Source organism: Carassius auratus, chromosome 21, assembly GCF_003368295.1.
Source record: "Carassius auratus strain Wakin chromosome 21, ASM336829v1, whole genome shotgun sequence".
NCBI classification, from domain to species: Eukaryota; Metazoa; Chordata; class Actinopteri; order Cypriniformes; family Cyprinidae; genus Carassius; species Carassius auratus.
Genome location: NC_039263.1, coordinates 12,968,311 through 12,985,371, shown reverse-complemented (window position 1 = coordinate 12,985,371; position 17,061 = coordinate 12,968,311). Strand labels below are relative to the sequence as shown.

General features: G+C 35.8%; 3 protein-coding genes across 3 annotated transcripts; 2 read left to right on the top strand and 1 right to left on the bottom strand.

Annotated features, from left to right (window-relative positions):
- Positions 1-4,484: 4,484 nt before the first annotated feature.
- LOC113038574 (replication factor C subunit 2-like) lies at positions 4,485-7,245 on the bottom strand. The gene is made up of 11 exons (XM_026196088.1): positions 7,074-7,245; positions 6,830-6,899; positions 6,687-6,728; positions 6,493-6,599; positions 6,272-6,373; positions 6,060-6,160; positions 5,754-5,911; positions 5,220-5,285; positions 5,059-5,139; positions 4,862-4,975; positions 4,485-4,713 (listed from the first exon to the last, which is right to left on the bottom strand). Exons 1-11 carry the CDS (start codon positions 7,181-7,183, stop codon positions 4,603-4,605), a joined length of 1,062 nt encoding a protein of 353 aa, XP_026051873.1. The 5' UTR covers positions 7,184-7,245; the 3' UTR covers positions 4,485-4,602.
- A 3,182-nt stretch (positions 7,246-10,427) lies between these two features.
- On the top strand, positions 10,428-11,055 carry LOC113039193 (syncollin). The gene has a single exon (XM_026197082.1). The coding sequence runs from the start codon at positions 10,455-10,457 to the stop codon at positions 10,848-10,850; it is 396 nt and encodes a 131-aa protein (XP_026052867.1). The 5' UTR covers positions 10,428-10,454; the 3' UTR covers positions 10,851-11,055.
- A 3,885-nt stretch (positions 11,056-14,940) lies between these two features.
- Positions 14,941-16,534, top strand: LOC113039192 (guanine nucleotide-binding protein G(I)/G(S)/G(O) subunit gamma-8-like). Its single transcript, XM_026197081.1, has 3 exons — positions 14,941-15,034; positions 15,891-16,003; positions 16,142-16,534. The coding sequence occupies exons 2-3, from the start codon at positions 15,920-15,922 to the stop codon at positions 16,268-16,270; spliced, it is 213 nt and encodes a 70-aa protein (XP_026052866.1). The 5' UTR covers positions 14,941-15,034; positions 15,891-15,919; the 3' UTR covers positions 16,271-16,534.
- Positions 16,535-17,061: the final 527 nt, after the last annotated feature.

Sequence of the window (17,061 nt, the reverse complement as noted above, 5' to 3'; positions counted from 1 at the left end):
CAGGTCCTTTAAATCATATAAGCAGATACAACCTTTAATCTGAATAACAGATTAGTACACTTTGAAATTAACATAAGATTCATAAATGCTTCAGAAACTATTTTTTATCGTCAGTTCTATTAACTAATATAGTTACATAATGTTAATAAATGGAAATTTACAGTGAAATGTGATTAAAATCTTTATAAACATAAATTAAATAATGTTTTATTGTTAAATAAATATACTCTATTCAAACATATCTCAATTTTATTTATAAAAACAGCAACAGTTGACCAGTCTTCTAGCAAAAATTATAAAAACAATAAAATCCAACATAAGACATAAAGGGTTTAAAACAGGCCATAAAAACATCTCAAGTTATAGGCTAAAGAAAAAAATATAACAATCTGTTCCAAAGTATAAGTGCGGCTACAGCGAAAGCTCGAACACGACTCTTCATTAATTGAATTGCATCATAACAATGTTTTAACCATCTTAGCATAACATTTTTCAGTATACATCAAAATGAAGGTCCTTGTCAACTGTTCCACCATTGTTGTTGTTAGAAAACAATCTTACAAAACGCTTAAAAAGCGGAAAAAACATACCCACACACCACCTACATACTCAGGTGCCAAATGTCATAAACCCTAAATAATGAAACATCATCCTGTCATTTAAAAAACTACGTCTTGCAACCATTAACTAGCCTTCATCAGCTTCGACAGAGCCTCCAGCGTATGTTATCTCATTATAAACCCAGTCTCTAAGAAGTTTATCTGAAAGACTCAGCCTTTGATTTTCTCCTTCAAATCACACTCTGCTCCATCTGAAGACATAAACCCCAGGTTCCACATGATTCTGATTGCAACAGTTTGTCACCAAATGCTAATGAAAGGCTGCATTTCAAAGGCTTGACATTTTGAACACACATGTAGCAAGCAGACTTTGAAGCAGCAGTTGTCACCTCTGTGTATTGTGTGTTGCTGTGGGTTTGTGGGGGTCTTGTCTTGGTGTCCGGCATGGAGCTGCACGGATGTGGTTACATTCAGTTTGAAACAGGAAACACTCAGGTTCATTCTGCTCTCATTAGTCCTTCATTTGACTTCAGCAATTTCCATCAGAGCGGAGATGGAGCGAGAGGCCTGAGCTCACTAAAGGTAACAGATTACTTACTTATACGCTTCATAATACAACTCTATGATTGATAGAAAACTGCGTGACGTGTTTGAATTGCTTTGAAGAAAATAGCTTTTTAACATGTAAGACGGGGGAAGCTGGTTTTGATGTTATCAGACACCATGCATTTCTTCTCATTAAATGACCTGGTTTCAATTTAAAACAAAACAAAAGAAATCACAACTTAAAGAAAGAAACTTTTGATAGTTACACAACTTGCTTCCTGTGGTTCAGTTAGTCTCTGATGAAAAAGACAGACTTTTCTAACATGTGGCAAATAGTGCTTCATCGAACACTATCACGGCGAATATCCTTACACACTAAAAATGTGTTATCTTGTTATCTTGTGCACTATTACTTTGTGCCATTGTGTCAGAATGGTGAGAGCTGCAAATGCGGTTGTGAACAGATAAGACTGAAACGTGTTCTCATATGCTGATTTTTTAATATATAGCCTATATTAAAAAATCTGTAAACCTCTGAAAGTGTCATTTTAGATTTAAAAGAATTATGTCTTCTAAGGAAATCTTTTTATTGAAGGCATGATTGAAGTCCAAAGCCAGCAAGGAGTTCTCCTTGCCTTTGTTTCTCTGGCCTGCCTTGGTTGTGTTTATGCGCTCTGTCTGTGCTGCGGAAAGAAATCTAGTAAGTAGTCTGACATTACGATACTTTCAGCTCCAAAAAAAAATACAAAAATAAAATAATAATAATAGTAATGTTTTTCTCTGCTCTTAATTGTGCACTATACATATATTTGTCTCTTTGTCGTCTAATGTTGCTGTATTTTATTTTGAGCTATGGAACAAGAGGACAATAAGATGTATGACCAGGATGATTTGTAAGAAAACTGTTTTATATATTTAATAATGTTAGTTAATACTTGTATGTGTGTGTGTGTACTATATATATATATAAATAAATAAATTACATAATTTTTTTGTTTTCAGGAATCAAGACACTGAATATGCTGAAAGCAGAAAACATACAGCAGGTAAGCGATGTGCATTTTTAACACGTTCTGAAGAGGAAAACGCATCTCATTAAACACTTATTTAGTGTCAGTGTTTTATATGTAGAATATTACAAAGCACTTATTTTTTATTTTATTTTTCTGTCAGAGGAAAACTGAGATTCAGAAGAATACGCTCTTCATTAGCCAAGAATGAAACTTTATTCATACCATCTGTTTGTTTGTTTTTTTAGTGCTAAGACCAAACCAAAGTGAGATGCCTTCAACCTCAAGGTGAGATCTTTTTTTTTTTTTTGGCTGTAGTCAGTGCAGCTACTTGTTTTTTTTATGTAGTGTTACAGTCATGTGTGGGGGAAATGTTTTCTACATAACTGAAAGCATTCAGAGTCTAATGTTTAACTGAACAACATTAACTGACGTATTTGCTGAATAGTAATGATAGAAAGATGAAAATGAAGGAAATGTTACAGAAGTGATCAATTGTATTTTCACAGGCGATCACCGACGAACAGGCCTGTGAAGAGTAAGATTTCTTCTTTTTAAATTTGAGATTTTAAACTGTTAGATGTCAAACTGTTTAAACTCTGCGGTACCATTTTAGGATGTACTTTTCTAAAATGTATTTGTTTATTCATTCATTTTTGTTATTTTGACTGTTTCTTAACAGGTAACATCCAATGGAGTTATCAAAACCTTACAGATGGTAAGATTCATCGCTATTACGATCAAAAGACATTACTTTTAATGAAAGCCATTTTTAAATACAAACGTATAACCTAGTAATGCATGTTTTTGTTTCTGTTGTAGGAAATGGCATCTTGGAACCAACATATGTGTGAGTGTTGTTTTTCCCATGGTTTTGTGAGGAAAAGTCAACAAGATACTTATCAAAGTTTTTCTGAAAAGTCTAAGATTTTACGAAGGCTAAGCTTGCTCAAAATTAATTGTACATGGTGTGTTTGATAGGCATACATGTTTTTTTCTTTTTTATATATAGGGACCCAATTCCAAATTTGCTTTATGCAAACGAGGACAACACAGGTAAATGTGTGCTGGTAATTGTCATTGTCTAATGCAACCATTTCACACGGTTCACTCTCTTCAGTTGTTCACAGGAAAACTGAGGTCAAGTGACACATTTTAAACTGAGTACCAAAGAACCTGTAAACATGTCAGAAAGCTGTAGATGATAAAAAAAAGAGGCCACCAATCACAAAACTGAAAAAGTGTATACAGATGTGTGATTCACTGCACAAATGAACAAAATGATTGAAGCAGTTGTTTTAATGAAATGCTTCATTTACATTCCCCAGATACGGATCCAAATTTGGACACAGGAGCATACGAGAATGTTTTTCCAACACCAGAAGTGCAACATGACTCAGGTTTGGTGTTTATATGTATGTGTAAAAACAATTGGAGATTTAACCTTTTTTTACTCAATATGGTTTAAAAAAAAATATGATTTGATTATTGTTTGATAATGTTTTTGCAGATAGCTGTAATTATGAAAACTGGGACAACAGATATGAGGATGGTAAAATGTTCATTATTAAACCAATGCCGCTCATAAAACACTTTACGATTAATTCATGAGACAACACCAATAACTTTCTTCTTTCCTCTTTATTCAGATGAACCAGACTACGTGAATGAAATCACACAGTGAACACATGAGTCTATTTTAAGACATGGCTTTTGTTTTTTGATCTTCACATTTTGTTCTTGGTGCCATTTACCGTTATGAAATTGTTAAAGTGTATTGCTTGACCTTTTGAAGTAATCAATTAAGATTGAGTGTGAATGTGCATAGTCTTATTATTAATAAACAATGATATAATTAATGGTCTATGAACAATAAACTATTAAAAGACATCTAAAATATTTTGCACAACAAAGGCACTAAACATGGGGGCTTCACATCAAGAGCTGTGCAATGCAGATTTTAAGCCAGTTTCATAAAGGTGTGAAAAATGAGTCAGATGAGTATCCTGACCTTTTTATCACAAGCGAAACAAAAATCTATAAGGGCAAGAGGCAGGTTTAAGTAAAGGCTTGTTATATACAAATAAGCAGAAGGTGGAGTTTGGCATCCGCTCTTGATAACACTTTCCTCCCTTGTGCTAAAGTATCACTAGGCTGAAATTGAAACCTGTAGAACTGGCCCTTGTTCTGATATATGATTTCTAACATACAGTATGGTACAACATGGAAATTCATTGTTGAAATGGACTTAATTGTGCATGTTAAACTGGGCTGTTTGAACTGCCTCAAATTCTCATTAAGTGGAGTTAGTTTTACTGTGCTGCATTTTGAAGTACTTTGACACCAAAAACAGGCCATCACAAACAACTAAAGGATTTTGTACATTTTTATTACTGCAATCTGTCATATTTTTACAATTATTAGTACAAGTACAGGTTCTGGAGACTAAGAACACTGAGTTTATCATTTGATAACATCTCTTGTTTTTAGCTGGCATCAGGTGCAGCCGTCTTGCTGCACAGGCGACCTAACAGTCCAGCCATCTGTAACAGAGAGTTCACCCCTTCTGCCACTTTCATATGTGTGTAGCCAATTTCCTGGGAATCAAAAGTATAATTACAGTGTTTATAATTATCAATAAAAATAATCATTGCAATATATACAAATACATTACTAAATGAAACTTTTAATGCTTAAAGCTAATGTAAATGCTGCTTAGGGAGACACTACCAGGACAATACGCACCTTAATATATTCCAGCTTCAAATACTCTGCCATCTGAAAGGTTTTGCACACTCTAAAGATGTTTCCTATGATGTCCTCTGGTGAGTATCCGAGTGACCAAAGCTGCTCAATGATCTGTAGAAAGATAAACCACTTCTGTCTGTCTTTTTTTTTTTAAGAGATCAAGAATATTTTCTAATGCAAATGTTTAGTGGTACCTTGTAGGCTTCATCAATGTTGGCATTGACACAGTGCTCCAGCATGCTTTTAACCAGCAGAGGATGTGGCTCATCACACACCTGCAGAAGCAATACTGTTGGTACTTTATCACCACCAATGCATTAATAAAAAGACAAAAATAAAATGCATCCAAAAGTACCTTGAACACATTTTCACTGTTGATGTAACCAAATCCAGAATTTGTTGACTGCAAGTTATTCAAAGCCTAGATTAAAAAAAAAAAAGGTTATAAAAAATAAAATATTATTAATTATAATAATAAAGTATTAACACTGCAGGTAAATCATAATTATTAAAATGTTTATAAATAATAATAATGTTTATTTAAAATGTAAATTTTTATGTGAAATGTTACAACAATAAATATTGCAGGTAAGAATGATCAAAAATAAATACAAAAAAAATACAAAAATATAAATTAAGTTGTTATTATTAATATTGTACCTTGTAAAACAAGGTAACAATAACAACCTAGTATGTTAATTTTAATAACATTTTTATTTTTTTATTATTTTATTTTAAGATTTACCTATTATATTAAAGATTAATATTAAATGAATTAATTAATATATAATATATAACTTATATTAATTTTATTTTATTTACCTAAAATGTTAATTACTTTTATTACTATTGTTCACACATGAAAAGAGGAAAAAATTATTGACCCGACCTGTCTCATGTCCCCTTGAGCGGTGAAGATGATGGCCTCTAGGCCGTCATTGGTGACATGCAAGTTCTCCTTCTCTACCACCTCGGTCAGACGCATCATGATCTGGTCGTCTCGGAGTTTGCTGTAACGCAGCACTGCACAGCGGGACTGGATGGGCTCTGCAATCAAATTAGAAGAAAAACTGAAAGACTTCTGTGTTAGGTGTACGCTGGCATGTACTTCAGTGTTCTAGTTCGTTTGAAGGTTGTCATCATTGTCAAACTATTATGAACAGCATTTTGTGTTTTAATGTGCCACGTCGCTCACCTATGATCTTATCTGATGCATTACACGCCAGAGCAAAGCGTGTGGTTTTAGAGTAGATCTCCATGGTTCTTCTGAGAGCCTGCTGGGCTCCATCTGTCATGCTGTTTTAGAAATACAAAAACATAGCTGCATGGAGCCGTTTAAAAATCTTTAAAATGTATATTTATTTTTAAATTAACATATATATATATATATATAAAGATTACTCTTACCTGTCAGCCTCATCCAAGATTATGATCTTGTGGCGACCTTTAGGGAGTGTGACCTTTTGCTGGGCAAACATTTTGATTTTGTTTCTCACAACATCAATTCCACTAAAATTAATAATAAACAATTAAACATTAATTAACAGACACTGAAATAAGAATATGATCATCCAAAATCTTGGATGTACAGAAAACTTGTTTGAAAACACTCAGCTAAAGTTTCTTACCGGTCATTTGAGGCATTGAGCTCAAGCACAGCATCTTTCATAGCTGGACCCAGAAGAGCTCGGGCCAAACACAAGATGCTGGTGGTTTTTCCAGTGCCAGGAGGACCCTAAACATTATCTTCATTTTAGTGCATAGTGACATATCATTTGTAAATTCAGTTGGCACCTGGTTGTGAAAGCATATTTTAACTCACAGCAATGATGATGTTGGGCACATTTCCTTCTCGTGCAAACACCTTCGACAATAACAAAAGAACAAAAGGCAAAAGAGAAAACGTGTCATACTAACCACATCAGACACTAATCAGTATGCAACGTTACTGTACGTTATACCGACCTCCAGTCTGCTGACAGTTTCCTCATTTCCAACTATTTCATTCAGCTTCAGGGGTCTGTATTTTTCAACCCTGTTAGTAATAATGACACATTTAAAAACAAAAACATGTATTAATCCGAGCGAACATGCAGCTGCAGAGAAACGCAATCTTGGCCGTTCAGTTGCTGTAAACATAGCTAACATACAGGCTAGCTATCTTTAGCGACATTAAAGTGATTCTAATACTACGAGTCACAAACAGTACCATGGTAGTTCATAAGCATTTGTTGAGGGTTTTGGTGCAGTATCATCCTTTTTAGGCTGTCCGTCGGTTTGATTTTGTTCACCGTCTGCCTCTTTCATTTCAACATCCATACTGCCTGTGTGAACGCTGATCAGCGAGTATTCCCGCCAAGCCGCCACTACAGGAACAGCTCTGAAATGACGCCACTTCCGACAACGGGAGCCCGTGACTTTAAAAAAAAAAAAACTCAAATAAGTAAATAAATAAATAATACTGGTACGTAACAAACTGGAATGGAAAAAGAAAATGAACTAATACATGTATAGTTTATATTCTTTATTTTTTAAAAAGGTTAAAGGAACACTAACAATATTTTAGACTTAAAAAAATCTGCTGGCTATGTTACAGCAAAATCTATCTATCTATCTATCTATCTATCTATCTATCTATCTATCTATCTATCTATCTATCTATCTATCTATGTATAATTTGCAATCTAGAAATATTTCATTTTGTCTGCAATTAATTTAGAATATAAGAAAGTTTGCTTTTTTAATTAAATTACTTTTCAATGTAAATTTTTAATTAAAAAATAAAGAAATATTCTGTGATGTTCTAATATGTTTGATGCACCTGTATCTCTCAGGACCTGAAATGGGACATTCACATTGACCTCATTGTTGAAAAGGCCTAGCAGAGGTTGTTCTTCCTTCGCCAGCTGAGGAAGTTTAACCTGCCACAGGAGCTGCTGAAACAGTTCTACTCCATCATCATTGAATCCGTCCTCTGCACTTAAATAGCTGTCTGGTTCAGCTCAACTACAAAATCTGACCTCAGAAGACTACAGAGGGTAATCCGGACTTCTGAGTGAATCATTGGTACAACTCTCCCTTCTCTCCAAGAACTGTCCTCATCCAGAGTGAGCAAAAGGGCTTGCAAATCACTCGGGACCCTCACATCCAGCACATTTCCTCTTTGAACTGCTATCACCTGGTCGAGGCAACAGAGCACTGGTCCACAGCGAACCACAGGGTGAGCCATTATTCACAAATGGCAAAAACACGGAACAGTGGAGAACTTTACCAGGAGTGGCTGGCCGAACAACATTACCCAAGAGCAAAGCAAAGACTGATCCAAGAGGTCACAAAAGACAACAACATCCAAAGAACTGCAGGCCTCACTTGTCTCAGTTAAGGTCATGACTCCACCATAAGAAAGAGACTAGGCAAAAATGGTCTGCATGGCAGAGTTCCAAGACGTAGACCGCTAAGAACATAAAGGCTTGTCTCAGTTTTGCCAGAAAGCATCTTGATGATCCCCCAAGACTTTTGGGAAAACACTCTGTGGGCTGAAAAGTTGAGCTTTTTTGAAGTTGTTTGTCCCATTACTTCTGGCGTAAAAGTAAAACTGCATTTCAGAAAAAAGAACATCATACCAACATTAAAATATGGTGGTGGTAGTGTGATGGTATTTGCTGATTCAGGACCTGGAAGACTTTCTGTGATAAATGGAACCATGAATTCTGCTGTTTCTCAAAAATCCTGAAGGAGAATGTCCAGGCTTCTGTTTGTGACCTCAAGCTGAAGCAAACTTGGGTTCTGCAGCAGGACAATGATCCAAAACACACCAGCAAGTCCACCTCTGAATGGCTGAAGAAAAAGACTTGAGTGGCCTAGTCAATGTCCTGACCTGAATCCTATTGAGATGCTGTGACATGACCTTAAAAAGGCGGTTCATGCTGGGAACCCTCCAATATGGCTGAATTACAACAATTCTGCATAGATCAGTGGACCAAATTTCCTCCACAGCGCTGTAACAGACTCATTGCAAGTTATCGCAAATACTTGATTGCAGTTGTTGCTGCTGAAGGTGGCCCAACCAGTTATGAGGTTTAGGGGGCAAACACTTTTTCACACAGGGCCATGCAGTTTTGGATTTTGTTTTCCCTTCCCTTAAAATGGCATGTTGCGTTATCTTTTACTAATATTTACATTTGTTTGAGGATCTGAAACATGAAAAAAAAAAAAAATGAAATCAGGAAGGGGGCCAACACTTTTTCACACCACTGTATCTATCCATGAATGAAAATACTGACTTGCTTTTAGGTTTGTTTAAAGTAACCGTCAGAGCATCTGTTGGCCAATCTAAAGCTTCTCATGCTGAAAAATGGATCAGATTGTCTGCATTTAAATGTAGGACAATTTTCCCTAAAGAGACTGAAAGCATTACGATGATTATGGCTTTATAGCTGCTCTGAATATATAATGGCCAACCCCAAAACAAGTAGTTTTTCATCTTTTAATATATATAAAATTGTGTGAAGTTTGGTTTCAGTTACAATAATAGTAGTAATTTGAAAGAAAATGATACTTATTGAACAATTTACAGTAAAACAACACTAAAGGACTCCGTTTTCATCTGAAACAATATAAGTTGGATGACAGAGTAAATTAGCTATCTTATCTGAAGGCCAAAGCTGTTTGAATTCTCACCCTTCAGAGCATCTGTTGGTAAACCAGAGGCTTCTCAGTAAGTTTGTTTTAGCTCTGTGCCAGGTTCAGTCAACATGATGCTTATCTGCTTGCTGTTCTGTTATTTGTGGGTGTGGAGAACCGAATATTACTGATAATGTATGTGACAAAATGAATGTCATTTTATGGAGTAACAATCTGACAGTGCAATGCATCTAGATTTGAACGTAACCTTTTGAAATCATGGTAACACATTAGATATTTGTTTTTGTTTTATTTTTTCAGCCATGAATATGATACAGTGTTAGACCTCATTATTAAACATTTTTTTTATAATTTATGCACAGCTATACACATTCAAATGTCACAGTCTTGTTACCAATGAAATGCTTTAAAAGTTTTAATTGTTGCATACATTTTCAAAACTAAAAAAAAAAATCAAAATATTCAATAACATGAACATTTCCCTACTGTTCTAAATTATGATACAGTTACTGACAGAAAGTCACTGCATATGGCTGGTTTTGAAAGTGTCGGCACATTCAAAAGCCTTGTGGTTTGTGAACATCTGGGATGTTTGTTTGTTTTTGTTAAAATTACATTCTCAGTTCACTAACACTGATTAAAAAGACAATTAACAACATATAGAAATGTTATCTTTCAGATACATTTTCAAAAATAAGCTAAAATATTTGTGCTAATATAGACTTAAATTATATTTACATGAATATATGTAGATACACATTTGTAATATTTTTGCAGAATTGCATTTTTTTTTTTTACCTGTGTGTGAAAGAACTTAAAATCTGCAGATGGCCTTTGCAGATTCTGTTGGACAATCGGACGTTTCTCACACACGTCATTCGTATGAAGAAACTCCATGTATATAAGTCAGTGCAAAAGATCTCTTTTCATTCTACAAGCTGAAAACATGAAGGGGGTCATTGCTCTTCTCCTGGCAGCTCTGTTCTTCGAGGGACTCAATGCAGAGTGTCCCGACCCAGCCACGCTGAAAGATGATTATGGAAGCAAGCTCTGCGCCCAGATGTTTGAGAACAGCAGCTACTACTACGATGAAAGCTGTAGTGGCAAATTCTTTTACGTTTATCCCGATGAAGACACCCCCATCATGTCATGGTCTTGGAATAACCGAGTTTCCTCTCTTGTGGTGGGCCGAGGCTGCTCCCTGACAGTGTGGTCCAAATCCAAGAAGGAAGGACATAAGAAAAAGTTTTCTGCTGGCATCGTGTACCACCTTAAGGAAGTGAAGAAAGGCCTGTTTGGAGACTGGAATGATTCCATCTCAGGCTACTACTGCACATGCTAGACGTGAAGCATGAAGGCTGAAGACAGAGGCTGAAAGGACATTAAAATGTATTGCCAATGACACAAGATAACAACTGTAACCCTTTTAAATCTGTTTTCAGATGTCAAATTCTGCTCTATGTAATTCTGCTTTGATTCCTGCAAGTGAATTAAACACCATGTTGCTGCAGGGAATCTCTGCATGAACGTGACGCAGAAACATTCAAGACTTGGTGTGTCATTCTTTTTTATTGAATTAAATGTAATCAAACAATCTCACAGGGGTTTTGAAAGTATTGCAAGATGAGGTCAAGTTTTGAAACTTTAAATTAAAATTAGTTAAATTAGTTAACAAAACCAACATCGGTGCTTGAAATTTGAAAGTGAAGCCTAATTTCAGTTTTATACAGTGTTATTCCTGCATTCACTTCAAAAAACTGCCAACAGCTGTGTGAACACATTCAAAAGTATGTAAATATCAAAGCCTTTACACAGCAGTTCCATCAGTTCAAAAAGGAATAATCCATGCATCTAGTCATTCATGAAAAACAGATATTTGCATCTGCTACATAAAACAGTCTATAAGTCAACCTGAAAATTTTAACAAATAAGTTCAAAAAATTCAGTTCTGTGTAATAAAGTAGAATGCCACAGAGAAAAAGTATTGAACACATGAAGACAGGGAGGTGCAAAAAGGCATGGAAAGCTAAGACACCGGCTGAAATCTATCAGTGATTAGAAGGTAATCCTGCTCCTTGTCAGTGGAAATACATTTTTGCTGGTATAGTCCCAACTCATGACCTACATGTCACACAAGAAACATTTCATGATGGGTAAAAGCAAAGAGCTTTCTCAATCAATCAATCAATCACCTTTATTTATATAGTGCTTTAAACAAAATACATTGCGCCAAAGCACTGAACAACATTCATTTGGAAAACAGTGTCTCAATAATGCAAAATGATAGTTAAAGGCAGTTCATCATTGAATTCAGTTATGTCATCTCTGTTCAGTTGAAATAGTGTCTGTTTTTATTTGCAATCAAGTCAATGATATCGCTGTAGATGAAGTGACCCCAACTAAGCAAGCCAGAGGCGACAGCAGCAAGGAACCGAAACTCCATCGGTGACAGAATGGAGAAAAAAACCTTGGGAGAAACCAGGCTCAGTTGGGGGGCCAGTTCTCCTCTGACCAGACGAAACCAGTAGTTCAATTCCAGGCTGCAGCAAAGTCAGATTGTGCAGAAGAATCATCTGTTTCCTGTGGTCTTGTCCTGGTGCTCCTCTGAGACAAGGTCTTTACAGGGGATCTGTATCTGGGGCTCTAGTTGTCCTGGTCTCCGCTGTCTTTCGGGGCAGTAGAGGTCCTTTCTAGGTGCTGATCCACCATCTGGTCTGGATACGTACTGGATCCGGGTGACTGCAGTGACCCTCTGATCTGGACACAGACTGGATCTGGTGGCCACGGTGACCTCGGAACAAGAGAGAAACAGACAAATATTAGCATAGATGCCATTCTTCTAATGATGTAGCAAGTACATCGGGTGTTATGTGAAGTGTTCCGGTTCCAGTTTACCTAATTAATGCAGCCTAAAAATCCTTTAACGGATTTGGATATTAAAAGCATATTAGTATGTTATGTGTATGCCAGGTTAAAGAGATGGGTCTTTAATCTAGATTTAAACTGCAAGAGTGTGTCTGCCTCCCGAACAATGTTTGGTAGGTTATTCCAGAGTTTAGGCGCCAAATAGGAAAAGGATCTGCCGCCCGCAGTTGATTTTGATATTCTAGGTATTATCAAATTGCTTGAGTTTTGAGAACGTAGCGGACGTAGAGGAGTATAATGTAAAAGGAGCTCATTCAAATACTGAGGTGCTAAACCAATCAGGGCTTTATAAGTAATAAGCAATATTTTAAAATCTATACGATGTTTGATAGGGAGCCAGTGCAGGGATGACAGAACCGGGCTAATATGGTCATACTTCCTGGTTCTAGTAAGAACTCTTGCTGCTGCATTTTGGACTAGCTGTAGTTTGTTTACCAAGCGTGCAGAACAACCACCCAGTAAAGCATTAAAATAATCTAACCTTGAGGTCATAAATGCATGGATTAACATTTCTGCATTTGACATTGAGAGCATAGGCCGTAATTTAGATATATATTTTGAGATGGAAAAATACAGTTTTACAAATGCTAGAAACATGGCTTTCTAAGGAAAGATTGTGATCAAGTAGCACACCTAGGTTCCTAACTGATGACGAAGAATTGACAGAGCAACCATCAAGTCTTAGACAGTGTTCTAGGTTATTACAAGTAGAGTTTTTTAGGCCCTATGATTAACACCTCTGTTTTTTTCTCAAGACCTTCAAACCCTTACTGTTGCAAAACATACTACTGGCATTGGTTATAGAAGTATTTCTATACTCCTGAATGTTCCAGTGAGCACTATAGGGGCCATAATCCGGAAGTGGAAAGAACATTATTTCACCATAAACCGGCCACGACCAGGTGCTCCTCGCAAGATTTCTGACAGAGGAGTGAAAATAATTGTCCAAGATCCAAGGATCACTTGTGGAAAGCTTCAGAAAGACTTGGAATTAAAATGTACAATAAGTAATGCACTCAACTGTCGTGGCCTATGAGCGCTCACCATGCAGTTAAGGTACTATTGCTGAAGAAAAAGCATGTTGAAGTTTTTTTAAAGTTTGCTGCACCACATTTAGACAAGCCTGTGAAATGCTGGGAGAATATAGTTTGGTCAGATGAGACAAAAATTGCACTCAGTTTGGATACCATAATAAACACTATGTTTGGAGGTCAAATGGCACTGCACATCACCCCAAAACATCATGGTGTATAGCACTGGCAAAATTCATTTAATTGAAGGAAGGATGAATGAATAAATGGAAATCTGCTGCCCTCTACCAGGATGATATAGATTAAATGAGAGCGGACATTCCTGTAAGACAATGATCTTAAACACCCAAGTCACAGGAAATTCTCTTTTGGTTTCAGAGAAAGAAAGTAAAGCTGCTGGAATGGCCCAGCCAATGACTTCACTTGAATCCAAGAGAACATCTATGGAAAAGAACTAAAGATTAGAGTTCATATAAGAGGCCCATGAAAGCTTATGTTAAATAAAACATTCTCTGAAAACAACAGATTTTGCTGTTTTTCTTCTCAGATGTTTTGAAGATATTACTTACTCATTTTACTACAACCAGCAGAGGCGAGTTCTTAAATGCTTATCCAAATATGCTAAGTAGTTTTACAATATGGCATTGAGCCAAAGAGGATCAGGAAATTACTACATAAAAGTGTCTTTTCTTTTCTACCTTTTTCCTCCCTCAATCTCTAAATGATTCACCAGTGCCATAATGAAATATTCAAATGACAAAGCCGATCGCTGTAGTGAATTCTCGGTCCCTAATTCATTGCTGGATTTAGCTACATTTTTCACATCTGCACTAACATTTAGACCAATAAATCATGTTTGAGAACAGCTGCTAATGAGCCGGTTGACATTAAAGCTGTTGAGAAGAGAATTGAGCCACCTGCAGAGAGCTCAACAGGCTATCCTTCCCCAGGTATTAACGATGAGAGCTGAAACACTTAACCAGTTTCTCTCCTGGACATGCTAATCTAGTGTGCATATATTTATATTTCACAAATAATAATAAAAAAATGTATACAAATAAAGAGAAGCAATAGTGCAAGTAATCACATGCAAGAGTAATAGCCTTCTGTCTTGACAGAAAATGCTAAAATTTGTTGAAGGAGGGCATGAAAATCATCACTTTAGCCCAGACCCCAGGTTTTTATATACTCTACAAAGAATAAAAATGATTCTCTTAAATTGCAACCATCTTGCATTAATTATTTCTTCAGTTCAATATTTTATGAATGTTTTATCTCTGCAATCAGTAATTTTTACTCAACATAATAGCTCAGTGCAGCTCATTGTGGTGACAGGTATCACTCTGAGATATTCAGCTGAAGGTCACACCCCATGATGCCCGTGACTTGCCTCTTCTGTCTAATATGGGGGAGGAATAAAAGCTAATTATAAGAGGTGGCAGCCTAAGGCATCCCTCCACTCCTTGCTATCTCTTCATTCAGTCCTGTAGTTCATAATGTGTACAGCACACAATCTACGATAACAAGACTTTCTTCTGCCAGCATCACCGATAAATCTGGATCAACTGTGGTAAGTCATTAAGATATATAAGCAGCATGTTGTGTTAAATATAAAGTTTTGTTTTTTAATATAATATAATACAGAAACTGTAATATAATGCGACAAACAGTTATGCCACATTATATTGTATTGCTTTGCAACTGTATAATAAAAATTTAGGTGGAGCTTTGATTTCCAAATGGAAATATATTCCTAGTAACAAAGTTTCCATGCTACATTTATGAAGTAAAAAGTTAACTCCCCTCAAAACTTTTCTAAAACTGCAGAAAACGTCCTACTGAAATGAATGGTTTATGTATTTTTAGAAATGTTTTGAGGAGAGTTAACTTTTTTCCTTCATAAATTAGCACAGAAACTTTGTTACTAGCAATATATTTTAATTTGGAAATCAAGCGCCACCTAAATTTGAATTATACAGTTGCAAAGCAATGCAATATAATGTGGCATAACTGTTTGTTGTATTATATTATTATATAAATTATATTATTATTAGACACCATATTGTTCAGCTTTTAAGCTAAAAGAAAACTGTGTGAATTTTTTGAAATTGTCAATTCAAATGTCAAAGTGTGAAGCATATTTTATGACTTTATATGAATAAGTGAGGAGATTATTTGTGGTCTCTAGAGGATGTATACACTCCTCTCTCCCACTGAGCCTCAACCAAAGCACAACCAGCTGAGACTAAGCAAAACAATTACTGCAACTCTGCAACAGAGATGACTTTAATAGCCTAGAGGAGCCAATAGTATTGTCTTCTTAGGGAACTAAAACATCAGACATCTGTAGAACTGGAGGTGAGTTGTTATCTACCAGATGCATTTATCTGGACTCTCCTGGGGTTTGTTTTGCTGTATTCCTGCAGGGTTCATTTGGTGTCTACAAGAGAGCAGTATGTCTAATAACATGGCCAAGATTGCAGATGCACGAAAAACAGTGGAACAACTGAAATTGGAGGTTAATATTGACAGGATGATGGTAAGACGCATTTTTATGCTAATCATTTATGTTAGATTTATTCATTAACATACTCAATCACAAAATAATTTAAAATGATTCAACAGAAAAATAAAATATACAGAAAGGCACATTTATGGTATGTATCTCTTTGCACAGGTATCTAAAGCAGCAGCTGAGCTGATGGCTTACTGTGAGTCCAAAGCAAAAGAGGACCCCCTGGTGACCCCCGTACCATCCTCAGAAAATCCCTTCAGAGAGAAAAAAATATTCTGTACAATTTTGTAGATGCTATTTATTGGCTACAGGGTATTTTGTATTATCTTCAAAATATCCCTCAGACCTTAAAGGGATAGTTCACCCAAAAATGACAATTCTGTCATTAGGTTAATTACTCACCCTAGTGTGGATCCAAACCCATAAGACTTCATTCATTTTAGGGAAACAAATGACATGCATAGAGAGCAATGTAACTCAAATGACCCAAGACCAAGAAACGCAGTAAGGACATAATTAAAATAGTCCATGTGACATCAGTGGTTCAACCGTAACTTTACAACGCTATGAGAATACTTTTTGTGTGAAAAATAATAATAATAATAATAATAATAATAATTATTATTATTATTTACTCAACAATTCCTCTGTGATGTTATAATGGATTATTTTACCAGTGTCCTTACTGAGAACATTTCAATTGCATTGCTCTCTATGGAGGGGGAGAAGCTCTCAGAATTCATTAAGAAATATCTTAATTTGTATTTCGAAGATGAACGAAGGTCCATACAGGTTTGGAACGACACGAGGGTGAGTAGTTAATGACAGAATTTAGATTTTAGGGTGAACTAACCCTTAAAGTCAAACGTTTAGTTGATTTCATAAATGTCTCTTAAATGTAAATGAATGTGAATACATCTCTACATGTCCCAGTAAGTTTTAGGCTACAAGAACAGGTTTCTTTGCGTTTTGGAATTTTTCTTCGCCCAGTTCATCGTTTAGATAATAATTTAGCCTTCATTAATTATTTTTCCTCACGGTGGCGCTACAGTTTAAAAATGTTTGTTAATCTCCATTCATCC

Coding starts and splice junctions, on each gene's coding strand:
- LOC113038574 (XM_026196088.1), bottom strand. CDS start 7,183: ATGGATGTTGAAATGAAAGAGGCAGACGGTGAACAAAATCAAACCGAC. Junction 4,976..5,058: donor ACATTGATGAAGCCTACAAG/GTACCACTAAAC, acceptor ATCTTTCTACAG/ATCATTGAGCAGCTTTGGTC. Junction 4,714..4,861: donor TGAAGCTGGAATATATTAAG/GTGCGTATTGTC, acceptor TTTGATTCCCAG/GAAATTGGCTACACACATAT.
- LOC113039193 (XM_026197082.1), top strand. CDS start 10,455: ATGAAGGGGGTCATTGCTCTTCTCCTGGCAGCTCTGTTCTTCGAGGGA.
- LOC113039192 (XM_026197081.1), top strand. CDS start 15,920: ATGTCTAATAACATGGCCAAGATTGCAGATGCACGAAAAACAGTGGAA. Junction 16,004..16,141: donor TTAATATTGACAGGATGATG/GTAAGACGCATT, acceptor CTCTTTGCACAG/GTATCTAAAGCAGCAGCTGA.